This window comes from Mesocricetus auratus, unplaced genomic scaffold, assembly GCF_017639785.1.
Source record: "Mesocricetus auratus isolate SY011 unplaced genomic scaffold, BCM_Maur_2.0 Super-Scaffold_100026, whole genome shotgun sequence".
Classification (NCBI taxonomy): Eukaryota; Metazoa; Chordata; class Mammalia; order Rodentia; family Cricetidae; genus Mesocricetus; species Mesocricetus auratus.
In genome coordinates, this window is record NW_024429207.1 from 25,765,362 (window position 1) to 25,778,732 (window position 13,371).

General features: G+C 49.6%; 1 protein-coding gene across 9 annotated transcripts in view; it reads right to left on the reverse strand.

Annotated features, from left to right (window-relative positions):
* The window catches only part of Fgfr1 (fibroblast growth factor receptor 1), a 55,023-nt gene that overhangs the window by 15,509 nt on the left and 26,143 nt on the right, over nt 1-13,371 (reverse strand). For 4 of the 9 annotated variants that reach the window (XM_013110820.3, XM_040731969.1, XM_013110821.3 and 1 more), the window contains exons 3-4: nt 1,907-2,173; nt 148-237 (exon numbers count right to left, since the gene is read on the reverse strand). In XM_013110820.3, coding sequence (XP_012966274.1) covers nt 148-237; nt 1,907-2,173 — 357 coding nt within the window. The remainder of the gene's footprint in view (nt 1-147; nt 238-1,906; nt 2,174-13,371) is intronic. The other 5 variants (XM_040731968.1, XM_013110822.3, XM_040731971.1 and 2 more) reach the window with 3 other exon arrangements.

Here is a 13,371-nt window from a genome sequence, read left to right on the forward strand (position 1 = left end):
ACCTCAGGCCACCTACAGGGGCAGCAGCCAGGCACCATGGCCCACAGGCCCTCCGAGCCTCTCTCCTCCCATTTAGGCAGCCCTTCCCCTAAATCTCAACTCCCGATGTCTCAAAGTCAGTAAAGAAGGTAGAAAACAGTGTCTCACGCCTACGGTTTGGTTTGGTGTTGTCCGTCTCTTTCTCCTCTGAAGAGGAGTCATCATCATCATCATCATCCTCCGAGGAGGGGAGCGCATCTGTGAGAAGAAGGGGGATGGGGGGCCCTGAGGCACTTCTGAGCATTTCCAGATTGTCACCCAAACAGGACTGCTCAGTGCAGTCACGGGCAACACACCCATCCATCCCCTAAGTACTCCAGTTCTCCCAAACGTTGCCTCAGTGACAGTTTAAGACCAGCATGCTTCAGTGCTCATCCCAACCCAATGCTCTGCCCCCTTCTCCTGAAGGGCAGATGGCTCCAGCAGGGCCAGCTGCCCCCCCCACCCCAAGTTTACTTAATTCCAGCCTATACACCGAGGCCTCTCAGCTAACAGCACCACCTGGGTATCCACAATAGCAGCTGAGGAATTGGTCTTCTTTGGACATCCCATTGAGAAACCCAGGCAGGTCTTGAAGCTACTTCTAAAACCGTAAGATGAACAGCCTACCATGGGGATCCTCTAGTGTAGACATGCTGAGGGCAGGGGCCTGCCTGCTTTTCTTTCTCTTTCTCTCCCCCGAAAGATTTCTTTTTTTTCTTTATGTATATGTATTGAGCCTGTATGAGCATGTACCATGTGCATGTGGGAGCCCAAGGGGGCCAGAAGAAGGTGTTGGATCCCCAAGAACTGAAGTCACAGACAATTGTGAGCACACTGTGGGTGCTGGGAACTCCCTGCAAGATTATCAAGTGCTCCTAACAGCTGAGCCATCTCTCCAGCCCCGGAGCGCCTTTTTTATAGATGTTTTAAGACAGGGCCTCACAATGTAGGGATGTAGACCAAGCTGGCCTCAAACTCACAGAGTGCTGGGATTAAAGGTGTGCACCAACATGTCCGATACAACTGCCTTCACTCCCTAACTGGGATGCACCCATTTAAAAACAGGCTGGGTGTGGTGGGCACACCTTTAATCCCAGCACTTGGGAGGTAGAAGCAGGCATATCTCTGTGAGTTTTATGGCTGGCCTGGTCTATATAGTGATTTCTGGATAGACAGGGCTGTGTAGAGAGATCCTGTCTCAAAAAAGAAAAAAAAAAGGGGGGGCTCGCTATCCATTCACCAAAAGTCTCTCTCTCTATCCCCCCCTGCCACTCTTGGGGTTTAGGGAGGCATGTCCCTCAACTGGGGACAAGCTCTACATGATGCCTGCTAGAAGGTATCAAATCACATCTTGGCATCAGGAAAGTTGCAGCTTTCCTTTCTCAGATCCTGGTTTTGTGGAAATCACACTCTACCGCAATCATATTCTCAGCAACAAGAGCTCTGGGCTTACCTGGCCGTGCTCATACCGTTCCATGAGCTGGACAACAGGTGTCCCCCCACCCACCCACAAAGCCAGGCTATGGTGGTAAACCTGAGTCCTTCCCACCACAGCAGGAACCTTACCATATATAAGCTCTCAGGCTCCAATCACTAGCCCCAGGCCTTGACAAGATGAAGCTGGCTGAGCCCCACTTAGCATGATTGGGACTCGCTGTGGTGGGGAAAGGGTCTTCACAGCCCTGAGTCACTGGCCTGGCATCTGCCACCCCCGGTCAACCTCTTGAGAGCTAAGCCACGCAGCACAGCGGGCAGGGAGCGATGTTAGTGGGCAGCAGTTCCGAAGCAGAGGAGGGGAGACCACGGAAGGGAAGGAAGTCGGCCTCCCTTTAAAACTAGCAAACCAAGTTGGAGGAGTGGATGGGGAGAGGGCTTTGCTACCAACCTGAGACATTGACGGAGAAGTAGGTGGTGTCGCTGCCAGAGGGGCTGCTGGTCACGCAAGCGTAGAGGCCGGAGTCAGCGGGGATGGAATCCCGCACCTCCACCTCCTCCCCTGTGATGCGGGTGCGGTTGCTCTCCGCCAGCTGCACCCCGTCCCGCAGCCAGTTGATGCTCTGCACATCATCCCGCAGCCGGCAGCGAAGCTGTAGCAGGTCACCAGGGTGGACCAGGAGAGACTCCACTTCCACAGGGACTCCCCAGGGCTGAGCTGCAGCCACCCACAGGGACCAGGAAGAAGAGCCAAGTGGGGAAAGGAGGAGGAGAGAGAAAGGGAGTTAGGTGAGCCTTAGGCCACTGACTGCACTGTCCAGGCCTCAGTGAGGCCACAGAGCTGGGGACTGGACTATGTGCCAGGTGGAAATGATGGGCAACCTGAGGTCCCAGATCTTCTCCTCCACCCCACTTCTCTGTAAGTCAAGGAAGAAAGAGGCCGGAGTTAGGAAGCAGCTGCAGCAGCATTAAGCAGGTTTCGGTTTCCTCCATCCTAAGGGGAAAGGTGTTCCTGTATCTAGAATGCCCTCTTCCCCATATGCTGCTCAGTTCTTTGCCAAGAACAGCCACATCCCACTGGAACACCCCATTCCTTTCCAGTCCTGTCAGCTTCACTCTTTCCCTAGGGAATAAACCCAGCAGCCCCCACGCCCAAGATGAGAGCAGGCATTTGGCCCGATCAGAACTCTGGGTCCACGTGACTCGGCGAGGGTGGGGGCCTGGCCCTCCAGCAACACAGATGCACGTGTGGGAGGGGCAGCCAAGGAGAGGTCAGCTCAGGGGAGCCTCCAGAGAACAGGTGTTAGGCCCGAGGCCTGCAGCTGCCACAACCGCACATTTGCTCTGGCAGCAGACACGGCACACATAAACCCTTTCTCATCCGCTGCCTGGGCACACGCTCTCCTGCACCCCACCTTCCTCCTCAAGCGACACAGCACCACACTGCGGTGCCTGGAATGAGGGTGGCTCCCAAAAGCTCATATATTTGAATGTGTGGTCCCTAGCTGGCAGAACTGTTCTCAGCAGGATTAGAAGGCATGAACTATCACTGCTAGTGGGCTTTGAGGTTCCAAAAGCCCAAGCCAGGCCCAGTCTCTCCCAATCAGTCTGTCTGTCCATCCCTCCCTCCAATTTGTGGATAGTATGTAAGGTCCCAGCTACTGCTCTGGTACCATGGTTGCCTGACTGCCACCATGCTCCCCACCTAGATGGTCATAGACTCATCTGGAACTGTAAGCAGGCCCCAAATTTAAATGCTTTCTTTTTATAAATTGCCTTGGTTCTGGTGTCTCCTCCCAGTAAGAGAAAAGTAGCTAAGACACACACACCCTAGGCATCCCAGGCAGAAAGTGCTAGAACTACCGGAAGATCTGATGCTATGGAGCACACCCACCCCTCTAGTTCGTGAGCTGACTGACTCGCTGTGTCATCAGGAAGACCTATATTCTTGGCACTACTAGTAAGTAGCCAGCTACAATGGTCGAATAAATCCCTTTGCTAAGAAGGAAGCAAAGAAGTTCCCGTTCTTTTTCGGGCGTTCAAATGTATGACTAGCCTCTTCCTCTAAAAGAAAGTACCAGGCGCCCCTCAGCCTGCCACCCACCTAGGCTTGAGTAGAATTGGGCGCAGGTGCCTAAGACTCTGAACTAGCGTTCTGGCCCTCGGCTCTGCTCTGACCCCATCCTTTGCCTCTTTCTAGATACTCACCAGTGTTCAGACTGGTACCTACCTACCTCCTCCTGGAAGCCAAGTCTCACCACCATCTGGTGAGAGGATGGGATGGGTCACCATCAAGAGCTGCCCAATTAAACACTTGTGGATCCAAAGACATGGGCATTCTCCCTATGGTCTTTCTTCCTGAGTTCTCTTTGTTTTTTAAACTCCGGCCATTATTTACTGGTTTTCTGAGACAAAACTTGCTATGTATCCTAAACACACAAAACTTGTGGTCATTCCGTTTCTGCCTCTGCCATTTAGGGATTATAAGTATGTGCCACCATATCCAGGCCTTTTCTTTCTTTCTTTCTTTTTTTTTTTAAAGGCAGGGTCTTACTTTGTAGCCCTGGCTGGTTTAGAACTCACAGAGATCCACCTGCTTTTTCACCCTGAGTGCTGGGAGTTACAGGTATAAATCACCACACCTGGCTTATACCCAGATTTGTGTTTTCTGAGACGGAGTCTCAGGGTGTCTTGAACTCACTGTGGAGCACAGACTGGCCCCGACACATCTGACTCCCCAACCCTCACTTTTTTTTTCAGTGCTGGGGGTGGAGCCCAGTGCTTGGTACACACTAGACAAATGCTGTGCCATTGAGCTACAGCACTGCTAGTCACTCTCTGGTCTAGATTTTTTGTTTGTTGTTTTTTGTTTTTGGAGACAGGGTTTCTCTGTATTGTTTTGGAGGCTGTCCTGGAACTAGCTCTGTAGACCAGGCTGGCCTCGAACTCACAGAGATCCACCTGCCTCGGCCTCCCGAGTGCTGGGATTAAAGGTGTGCGCCACCAACGCCTGTCTTAGATGTTTTAACTATGTGTACGTGTTTGTGTCTGTGGCATGTGCACACGAGTGTGGGTCCCCATGGGGGCCAGAGGCATCAGATTACCTAAAACTGGAGTCACAGACGGCTGTAAGACACCTGACGGGGTGGTGGAAACCAAATGGGATCCTCTGAACTTGGATCCTCTTAGCCAGGAGCCATCGCTCCAGCTTCTCACTTTAATGACTCTTTCTGAAGCGCTCCATTGGTTTGTACTAGAAACCTTAGGTACACGGGGGCTCAACATGGTTCTTCCTCCAAAGAGCTCGCACACTGTCATTTATCAGCCTTTCTCCTAAATACTGGGCCACGGAGAAAGGAGAACTCCTTTAAAAGGGTCCGGGTACCAGCAGGCTAGCACATGTTTATTTCTGTGAATCTGGCCAAGGAGTGCACCACGGAGAGCAGAACACACAGCTGGTTAAAAATAGCTGTGGCAGACTATTCCTTCCATTTTTTTATGGTTCATGGTTTTGCCAAATGAAGAAAAACAGCTTGGAAGTTGACCCTGAAGGAGCACAACAAACGCTCCTCCTATTGATCCCATCTCATTTCCCTCAAGTGATCTCACTGATTAAATATTTTGCTGCTCGGGAACTGCACCAGCCATTGGTCAACAGTGAACTCAAATTCTCAAGACTCGGGCATCAAACAGCCTGCCCGTTCACTCAGGTCCCAGAGACAAAAAGCAGTTCCCAAGGAAACTTGGCAAAAGGGGAAAAAAAGACAAGAGGAGCCGATCCCAAGGGGAGGAGCCAGGGAATCAGCCCTTTTGCATGGCCATAACTTCCTGTCAGTGTTGACCAATGTGGAAAAGAAAGTCATCTCTGTGCTCTACAAAACCTTCAGGAACCAGCTTTCTTGTTTCCAGACTGCCTTCTCCTGCTCCTAGAGCCATCCTGGGATAACCTATGTCATTCACATTGGTTTACATAGCCTCACATAGCTGCCCTCATCCAAATCTTACCCTTGATATAAAGTAAGACCCAAACCCTCTTGGCCTCTGAGGCTCCTACCAATCCTGCCTTCCCACTCGGCCCAACCATGTCTCTGTCTTGCGCCCAAACCCGGCTGTGCCTTGGTACAGCTGCATCTTGCCCTGCACAGAAATCGGACTTCTGCCGGCAGCAAACATAGCCCTTGTGTTCTCCTGACATCCCAGCAGCGTTTAGTCCACGATAGTGGTTATGTTTTCATACATATTCAGTACAGACCAAAAAAAATTGCCAAGAGGTTCTCCATCCACAGTTGATTGATTCAGCAAACAGCATTCATAGACACCGAGGACTGCCTGAATATTCAGAGTTAGAAAAGAATTCCAAAAATCTAATTTTAGATTATTGTATCTCCCTGTCTAAGAAAATCCATAGTCATAGAAGTGACTCCTGCCTGGCCTTTCTATAGCCCTAGCGATGCTGGAAGTTATTTACTATGGAGACCAAGCTGGACCTCAAACTCACAGATATCATGTGTCATGTGGGCAAGGTTCTTCTATGCCATTATCTTTTGTCTCAGTATTTCTTTTTTTCCCTCCTTCCTTCCTCCCTCCCTCCCTCCCTCCCTCCCTCCCTCCCTCCCTCCCTCCCTCCCTCCCTTCCTTCCTTGTTCTTCAGGACAGGGTTTCTCTGTGTAGCCATGGCTATCCTGGAACTCACAATGCAGACCAAGTGTGCCTGTCTCCTCAGTGCTGGGATTAAAGGCGTGGACTACCACTGTCCCGGCCTACTTCCTTCTTTTTAATGACAGTGTTCTGCAGCATGGTCTATCACATCCCAATGACAACTCTCAGTGATAACAAGTGCCCAAACCATCCCCTAAGGACCAGAGAGCAGACCTGACTCTTACAATGATTTTGTATCCCTTCACAGCAGTAACACAGAAATGGGACTCCCATATCAGCTGAGAGGCCGTAAAACATTAGTGGCCGTTTTAGTTGACAGCAGAGCCCTTAGGTGTGTTAGGCTCTCCATTCACAGAGCAGAAAGAAAGCCATTTATCACGGGTGTGTGTGTGTGTGTGTGTGTGTGTGTGTGTGTGTGTGTGTGTGTGTGTGTGAGAAAGGGAACCAATTGGACTCTTGCCTGTGTTACTGTCCAATAGAAGGGCCCTGACCTTGTCCCTGTTCCTAGGTAAGTGGCTAACTGCTCACTAACAACCCATGGACTGCTGTTAAAAATTGTCCTTACTTAACAGTATTTGTCCCTAGTGCATGAATGGACTTTGGGAGCCTATTCCCCATAGAGGGATGCTCTCTCAGTCTAGACACACGTGGGAGGGCCTAGGCCTTGCCCCAAATGATGTGACAGATTTTGAAGATTCCCCCATGGAAGGCATCACCCTCCCTGGGGAGCAGAAGAGGGATGGGATGGGGGGTAGGTGAGGGACATGGGAGGATGAGAGGAAGAGGGAACTGGGATTGATATGTAAAATAAGATTGTTTCTAATTTAAATTAAAAAATAAATAGTTTTAAAAAATTGTCCTTACTCATGCCCTCCTTTGACAAGTGATAATTAACTGAAAACTGAACTTTTTCAGTTAAGACCAATGGGCTAGAACTACATATGCGGAGGCTCATTGGTCAGTGGGAGACCAGCTACTGCTACATGCAGCAGGCTCATTGGTCAATGGAAGACCAGCTACTGTTACATGCAGCAGGCTCATAGGTCAATGGGAGACCAGCTACTGTTATTAAACAGGCTAAGGACGAAGAAAAGGAGGACATTTAATGGCTCAGTCACCAGAAGTCTGCATTCTAGTTCTTGAAGAATGTGACCCTGTTAGAATAAGTACAGGACCAACCAGCCAGCCAGATGGTTCAGGGTAAAGGCACTTGCTGCCAAACCCGATGAATCATGTTTGCCCCTCAGAGCCCACGTGGTAGGAGAAATCAACTCCTGAAAGCGATTCTCTGATCTTAACACATACATAATAAACAAGCAAACATAAATGTCTTTCAAAATTCTTTTTTTTTTGAGACAGGGTCTCACTATGTCGTCCTATCTGGCTTGAAACTCACTTGGTAGCTGGCTTCAAATTCATAAGAGATCTGCCTGTTTCTGCTTCTAAGTACAGAAATTAGGTGCGTCCCTCCTAGCTGATTGAAAAACATTTTAAAAGGGCTGGAGCGGTGGCTTAGTGGTGAAGAGCACTGGCTACTCATTCAGAGGACCCAGGTTTGAATCCCAGCATCCACACCAAGCTCACAACCACCTCTATAAGTTCCAGTCTCTGGAGACCCAATGCCCTTTTCTGACCGCTTCAGACACCAGGTAAACATGTGGTGCACAGAAATACACACAGGCAAAATACACATCCCCATAAAAAAAAAAAACAAATAAACCTTAAAAAAAAAAACAACTTTTAAGAATCAAATACAAAGTCAATCCTTCCTTAGTATGCACAATGGGTGGGGATGCTGTGAAGAAATGTCTGGTCAAACCTCTGCTTCATGTGTCTCACCCTGAAAGACGAGACAGGGCGCTGTGTCTGGAGGGCTGTGGCGTCTGGATTGTCAGTGATCTACCTGATATGAGGCCGATAATGTTTGACTGTGAGTCAATAAATGATGTTCACAAGCTTGTCTGCAGCTTGCTAAAAAATAAGCCGCAGAAAAAACAAACAAAGCCATACAGCGGGTGCTTCAGGACCTACTGAATGGGATGCCTATTATCACCAGGAATGGGCAGGCTCCATAGAGTTTGCATCAAGCATCCTCAAGACAGCTCAAGCTGCAGTCCTAGATCCTGAAGCCTGCGTGTACAACTGTCTAAAACATAGGAGAGGGAGGGGTCAGGCGCCCCAGCAGCAGGGAAGCTGAAGAGGAGGGTCCAGAAGTGAATGCCAGGTTGGGCTACGCCGGCAACAGAGAGACGAAGGGAAGGATGCTGGGAGGAAAAGACGAGGAGAGATGTTCATAGTTGGCTGCTGACACCTGCTTGAGGCAGGTTTGATGTAGATGAAAGATCATGCAAACAGGCTGGACCAGTATTCCTAAGAGGTAGGGAAAGGATGTGCTGACCCCATCCTGCTTCTCTAGGAGCAGAAGGGAGGACCACACTTCAGAAATCTTCAAAAAAGCAGCAAAGGGCACAAGAAGGAGATATTTCTCATAGTGCTTTTATGTTGATTAATATGAATGAGTCCCTATTGTCCCCCCTTCCTATTTGTGCCCCAAATATCTTGGCTATGTAACTTCCCAACAAGCCAAGAGGGATGACATTTTTGTTCATGTCAGAGCTGGCCAGAAATGTCCCAGTCATTTAGCGGGTAATTCTGGTCTGAGTATGTTGATCAGATTTCTTGACTCTAAATCTGTTTTCTGACATGAGCCCTATCTATGTAAGTGGGAAATAGAGCCTTGAGGCCCAAATCCATATAAATCTTATTATACTTCAGCTTGTACAGCAGTCAATAGAAGACAGCCATTAAAGAAATCCCTGGGGACACACCTGTCTGTGGAGACCAAAAATGCAGTCCACTTGTGCCACATGAATAAACAGAGCTGGAAAAGCATTATATTTTAAAATATCACTTCCTGGGCTGGCAGGATGGCTCACTTGGTAAGAAAGCTTGCTCCAGCCTGACTTGAGTTCTACCTCCAGGACTTGAGTGGTAGAGAGAACTGACTCCTACAGGCTGTCTCCTGACCACCACATGTGCACCATGGCCTTCATGTACACACACACAATTAAAAATAAATGCAATTTTAAAAATTTATAAAAACACACCACTTCCTTTCCCTGCCCTGATTCTATAAAAACCAACTTGGGCTGAAGGCAATGCATGCCCAAAACCTACATCTTCATGTGACTCCAGACAACCAATTTGCAAAATACTTTGCCATTCACCCTGTGTGACACTTCTCATTCATTATAAATTGTACAAACAAGATACCTGCAAACAATTGAGCCACACTTTTCTCCAGGCTGTCATTTCATCTGAAAGCAGCCTTGTGGAGTTCATGGTGTATAGTTAGACTTTCTTTTGTGGGCCTACCAGCTGTCCAATAACAACACAGAGACTTAATTATGAGAGCTTGGCCTTAACAGGCCTTTTCCCAACTAGCTCTTATGACTTAAATTAATCTGTCTCTGTTAATCTACATTCTGCCACATGGCTCATTACTTCTGTTCTGTACAGTATGTCTGACTTCTTCAGAGACTCTAGCAAAATCTACACGCCTAGATTCCTTCCCTTCTCTCCTTCCTGGGAAATTCCGCCTATCTTCTGCCTTGCTATTGGCCATTCAGATCTTTATTACACCAATCACAGCAATACATCTTCACACAGTGTACAACTATCCCACAACAAGCCAGGGGGTGGTGGCGCACACCTTTGATCCCAGCACTTGGGAGGCAGAGGCAGGTGGATCTCTGTGTGTTTAAGGGCAGCCAGGGCTACACACTGAGACGCCATCTCGAAACAAACAAAGCAATGCTTCTAACTCAAAGGACCCCTTCAGTTGAGCAGATTTGGAGATGGGGTGTAACCCCTTGTGGCACACTCCTAATGGCGATGTCCTTTTTGGCACTGCACATGGCACTTCACGTTTATTTGAAATCATGTCATGTGTGCTGCTCCCCACTTAAGAAGTGGGGACTGGGAGCCTTCTTGCAAAGTCACAAGACAAAGAGGCTCTAGGTGTCTGGTCAACTGTGTCTCCCCTCCCCGTGCTTCTCACCCCAAGTGTGCTCTAGACAGTGAGAGGTGACCCACTGGAGGGAGGCCCAGCAATGCAGTCTATCCCCGGCAGTCCCGTCCTCAGGGACACCCGAAGCCCTCATGCTGTCCTCCCTGGCTCAGCTTTTGGCAGTCAGCTGAGCAGACACCTGTCTTCTCACCCTTTACTGACAGTTTCCAGCTGATAACCTCTGATCCCCCACCCCCACCCCCACCCCCTGCCGGCAGCCCAACACTAGGCAAAGGGGCAGCCAATCCTCTCTTTGGCCCAGCTCCACAGGTCAGGGGTGCCAGAGGCCCTGGCTCAAGAGCTCAGATGACACGCTGTCGCCTGGCCTTGATATTGCCTCCTCAAGAATCCAGAGTTGTTGGGCATGGTGGCGTACACCTTAGCACCAGCACTCAGGAAGCAGAGGTAGACAGATCTGCGAATTCAAGGCCAGCATGGTCCATAGAGCTGGTCTACAGAGTTCCAGGATAGCCAGGGCTACACAGAGAAACCCTGTCTTGAAACAAACAAACAAACAAACAAAAAAAACCCAACAAAATCTTTTTCATTATCTCCTCTCCCCTGCCACAGGGGCCCAGTCTCCCCACTTCATTATATTTACTTAGCAATTTGCCATCCTAGAGACCTCACAACCCTTAAATGTCTTTCTCTAACAACAACAAAAATCACCTCAAATTATTATTCCTAGGTTTATAGTTAAAGAAACTCCATTCCTCACTGTTAGGAATAAAGAATAATGGGTTGGGACCGCAGGTGGTGGATCCCCGGTCCTGCGGGGCGGGTGATGGACCGCGGTGGATGGGGAAACCTGAAAGTTTTATTGAGGGGGAGGTAAGAAAATAAGGTAAAGAGACACAGAGACAGGACAAAAGAGAAGGAAAGGGGGGCCGGAAAGGTCCTACCTGCCCTTCGGAGTAACGGGGTGCAGTGGGAGGGGGGAAGACCCGGACAGAAGTGGGCGGAGCTTTTCTTTTAAAGATCCAGGGAACACACACCTGCCATGCGCAGGTGGGTGAGAGGCGGGGCCAGGTCTGCCTGGATGCCAACACTCACTCCTTCCCTGAACACACAGGAGGAATGCTGGCATTACAGATGCTTACCACATGCCCACTGAACACAGGGCTTCCCACAATCTAGGTAAGCATTCTACCAACTGAGCTACATCGCCAGCCACAGTTTTGCTCTTGGTTTTTTGTCTTTGAGAAAGAGTCTCACTATATATTCCAGGCTGGCCTGGGACTCACTGGCACAGACATCCACCTGCCTCTGCCAAGTGCTGGGATTCAAGGTGTGTACCACCAAACCTGGTAACCCCTTTCTTGTTTGCTCATTTTAGAAACAGCCTCTCCCCAGCCCCCTGCACCGGCACCCCCTCCCCATGAAGCATGAGGTGGTCCGAAGTAAGATCCTCCTGCCTCAGCCTGGCCTTAGTTCCATGGGCTTGAAAGTGTTCCTGGCTTCGTTTATATACATCAACCCCATTGCCTAACGGCTAGAATGGTCTGCACATGTGTCTCATTCCCTCTCAAAGGCCAGGAATAGTTTAATGACATCTTAGGTACCAAAGGACTCCCTCCACAGAATCCAGACAGGGCCACCTCTGTTAATCACTTTTGGTTGAGATTTTTGGGTTAAGAACATGAAGGGAGAGGGGCACCAGGGGTAACACGAGGGAGATGGTGGTCTAGGATGTTTACAGTCTTGGCACAAGCTCCCAGAGATAAATGAGGGAGCAATTGTGGATGTGGGAGGAATTCGGGGTGGCTTTGAAAGCAACTTAAAAGGAACTAAGAACAGCACCGCGGGACTCCAGGGGCCCTCGGCAGAGGTTTTTTATTACATTATTTTGACTTTGAAATAGACCCGAAAACTTACTTTAGTCTAATATAATAAGACCAAGACAGAGCAAGCAATCTCGGTGAAATCCCAGGTGAGAACTATCATTGTACAAGGGGCTGGGCAAAGAGGAGGCACTCCAAGAGACCTGTGACCTCTAAAATCCACTCGATGAAGGGGTGCTGCAAAAATGGGGGGCACAGGTGTGTGGTATGGGAAACAGGGGTGCCAATCAATTACCAGGGCCTGTCTCCCTGTCAGCAGCATCCAGGCCCTGACCTGGGGGTTTGGACATTTTTTTTTTTTTAATAGAAAAGGGAAAGGAGCAAGGAGGAACATTTTGCATGCAAATGGGCCGCTGCCAGAACAGCCCATTAAAATGTAAAACTCCACTTTCAGCTGACAAAACGGTGCAAACCACAGGGCTTGCCACAGGGGCTGCTATAAAGCCAGCAACAAAGGGGCCGAGGAACAACAGGGGCTGAATGGCCTCTGTCAGCAGGTCCCCTCTCTGGTTGCCATGGGGACTCCACCGGGGCTTACTAAAGGTATTTCCTGAGGAGAAAGGCGGCACACACATGCCCAGGCAGCCGAGCTAATCCTGACAGGAAGCCATCGCCATTCAGGAGCCCAGGGGCTTGGGGCTGAAGTTTTGTTTTGTTTTTATTAAAAAAAGATTTCAGCCTTGTGTGTGTCCCACCTCATCACTGTAATTTAGTGCAGAGCTGCCCATGATGGCCAAAGCCACAGCTAGGGTCTCTGCAGCCACCACATGGCCCCCCCAAAATCAGCTCCCCAGGAGCTGCGCAGGAGGAGGCAACAGGCAGAACCTTACTTGGGAGTCCCAGGCCAAGAGTTTTGTTTCAACCTTAGACAAAGGCAGGCATCAGAACTGTGTTCCGTCAGGGCTCAAACTTTACCTGAGAGCATCAGCCTGTATTTTTCTTTTCCCACTGGGAATATGGTACCCACGCCCTGTTGTCCCCACCCCCACCGCAGCTTGGTCCAGCTGGAAGGATTGTAATTAAGTGATTAACAAAGGAATCAAGTCTCCTCTTCCCCCCCCCCCCAGCAAAAGTTCTGGCTCTGCTGATAAAACCCTGGACCAAGGGGGGGGGGGGGATCTCTTCCTTTACCCTTTCCCCCAGCTGGTTCCTTAATACACTTTGCTCCTCTCTCTCCTAGCGAACTGGCCAGAAAGAACCTAAGAAGAGGAGGTGCAGACACCTTGCAGCTCCAGGAAGAGCGGGCTGTGCTCAGGGCTCCCCGAAGTTGTCACTATGTCTCAGTTGGCACCAGAGGAATGCAGCCATGGCAGATTCAGGGAAGGAAGCCAACAACACAGCTGGCAG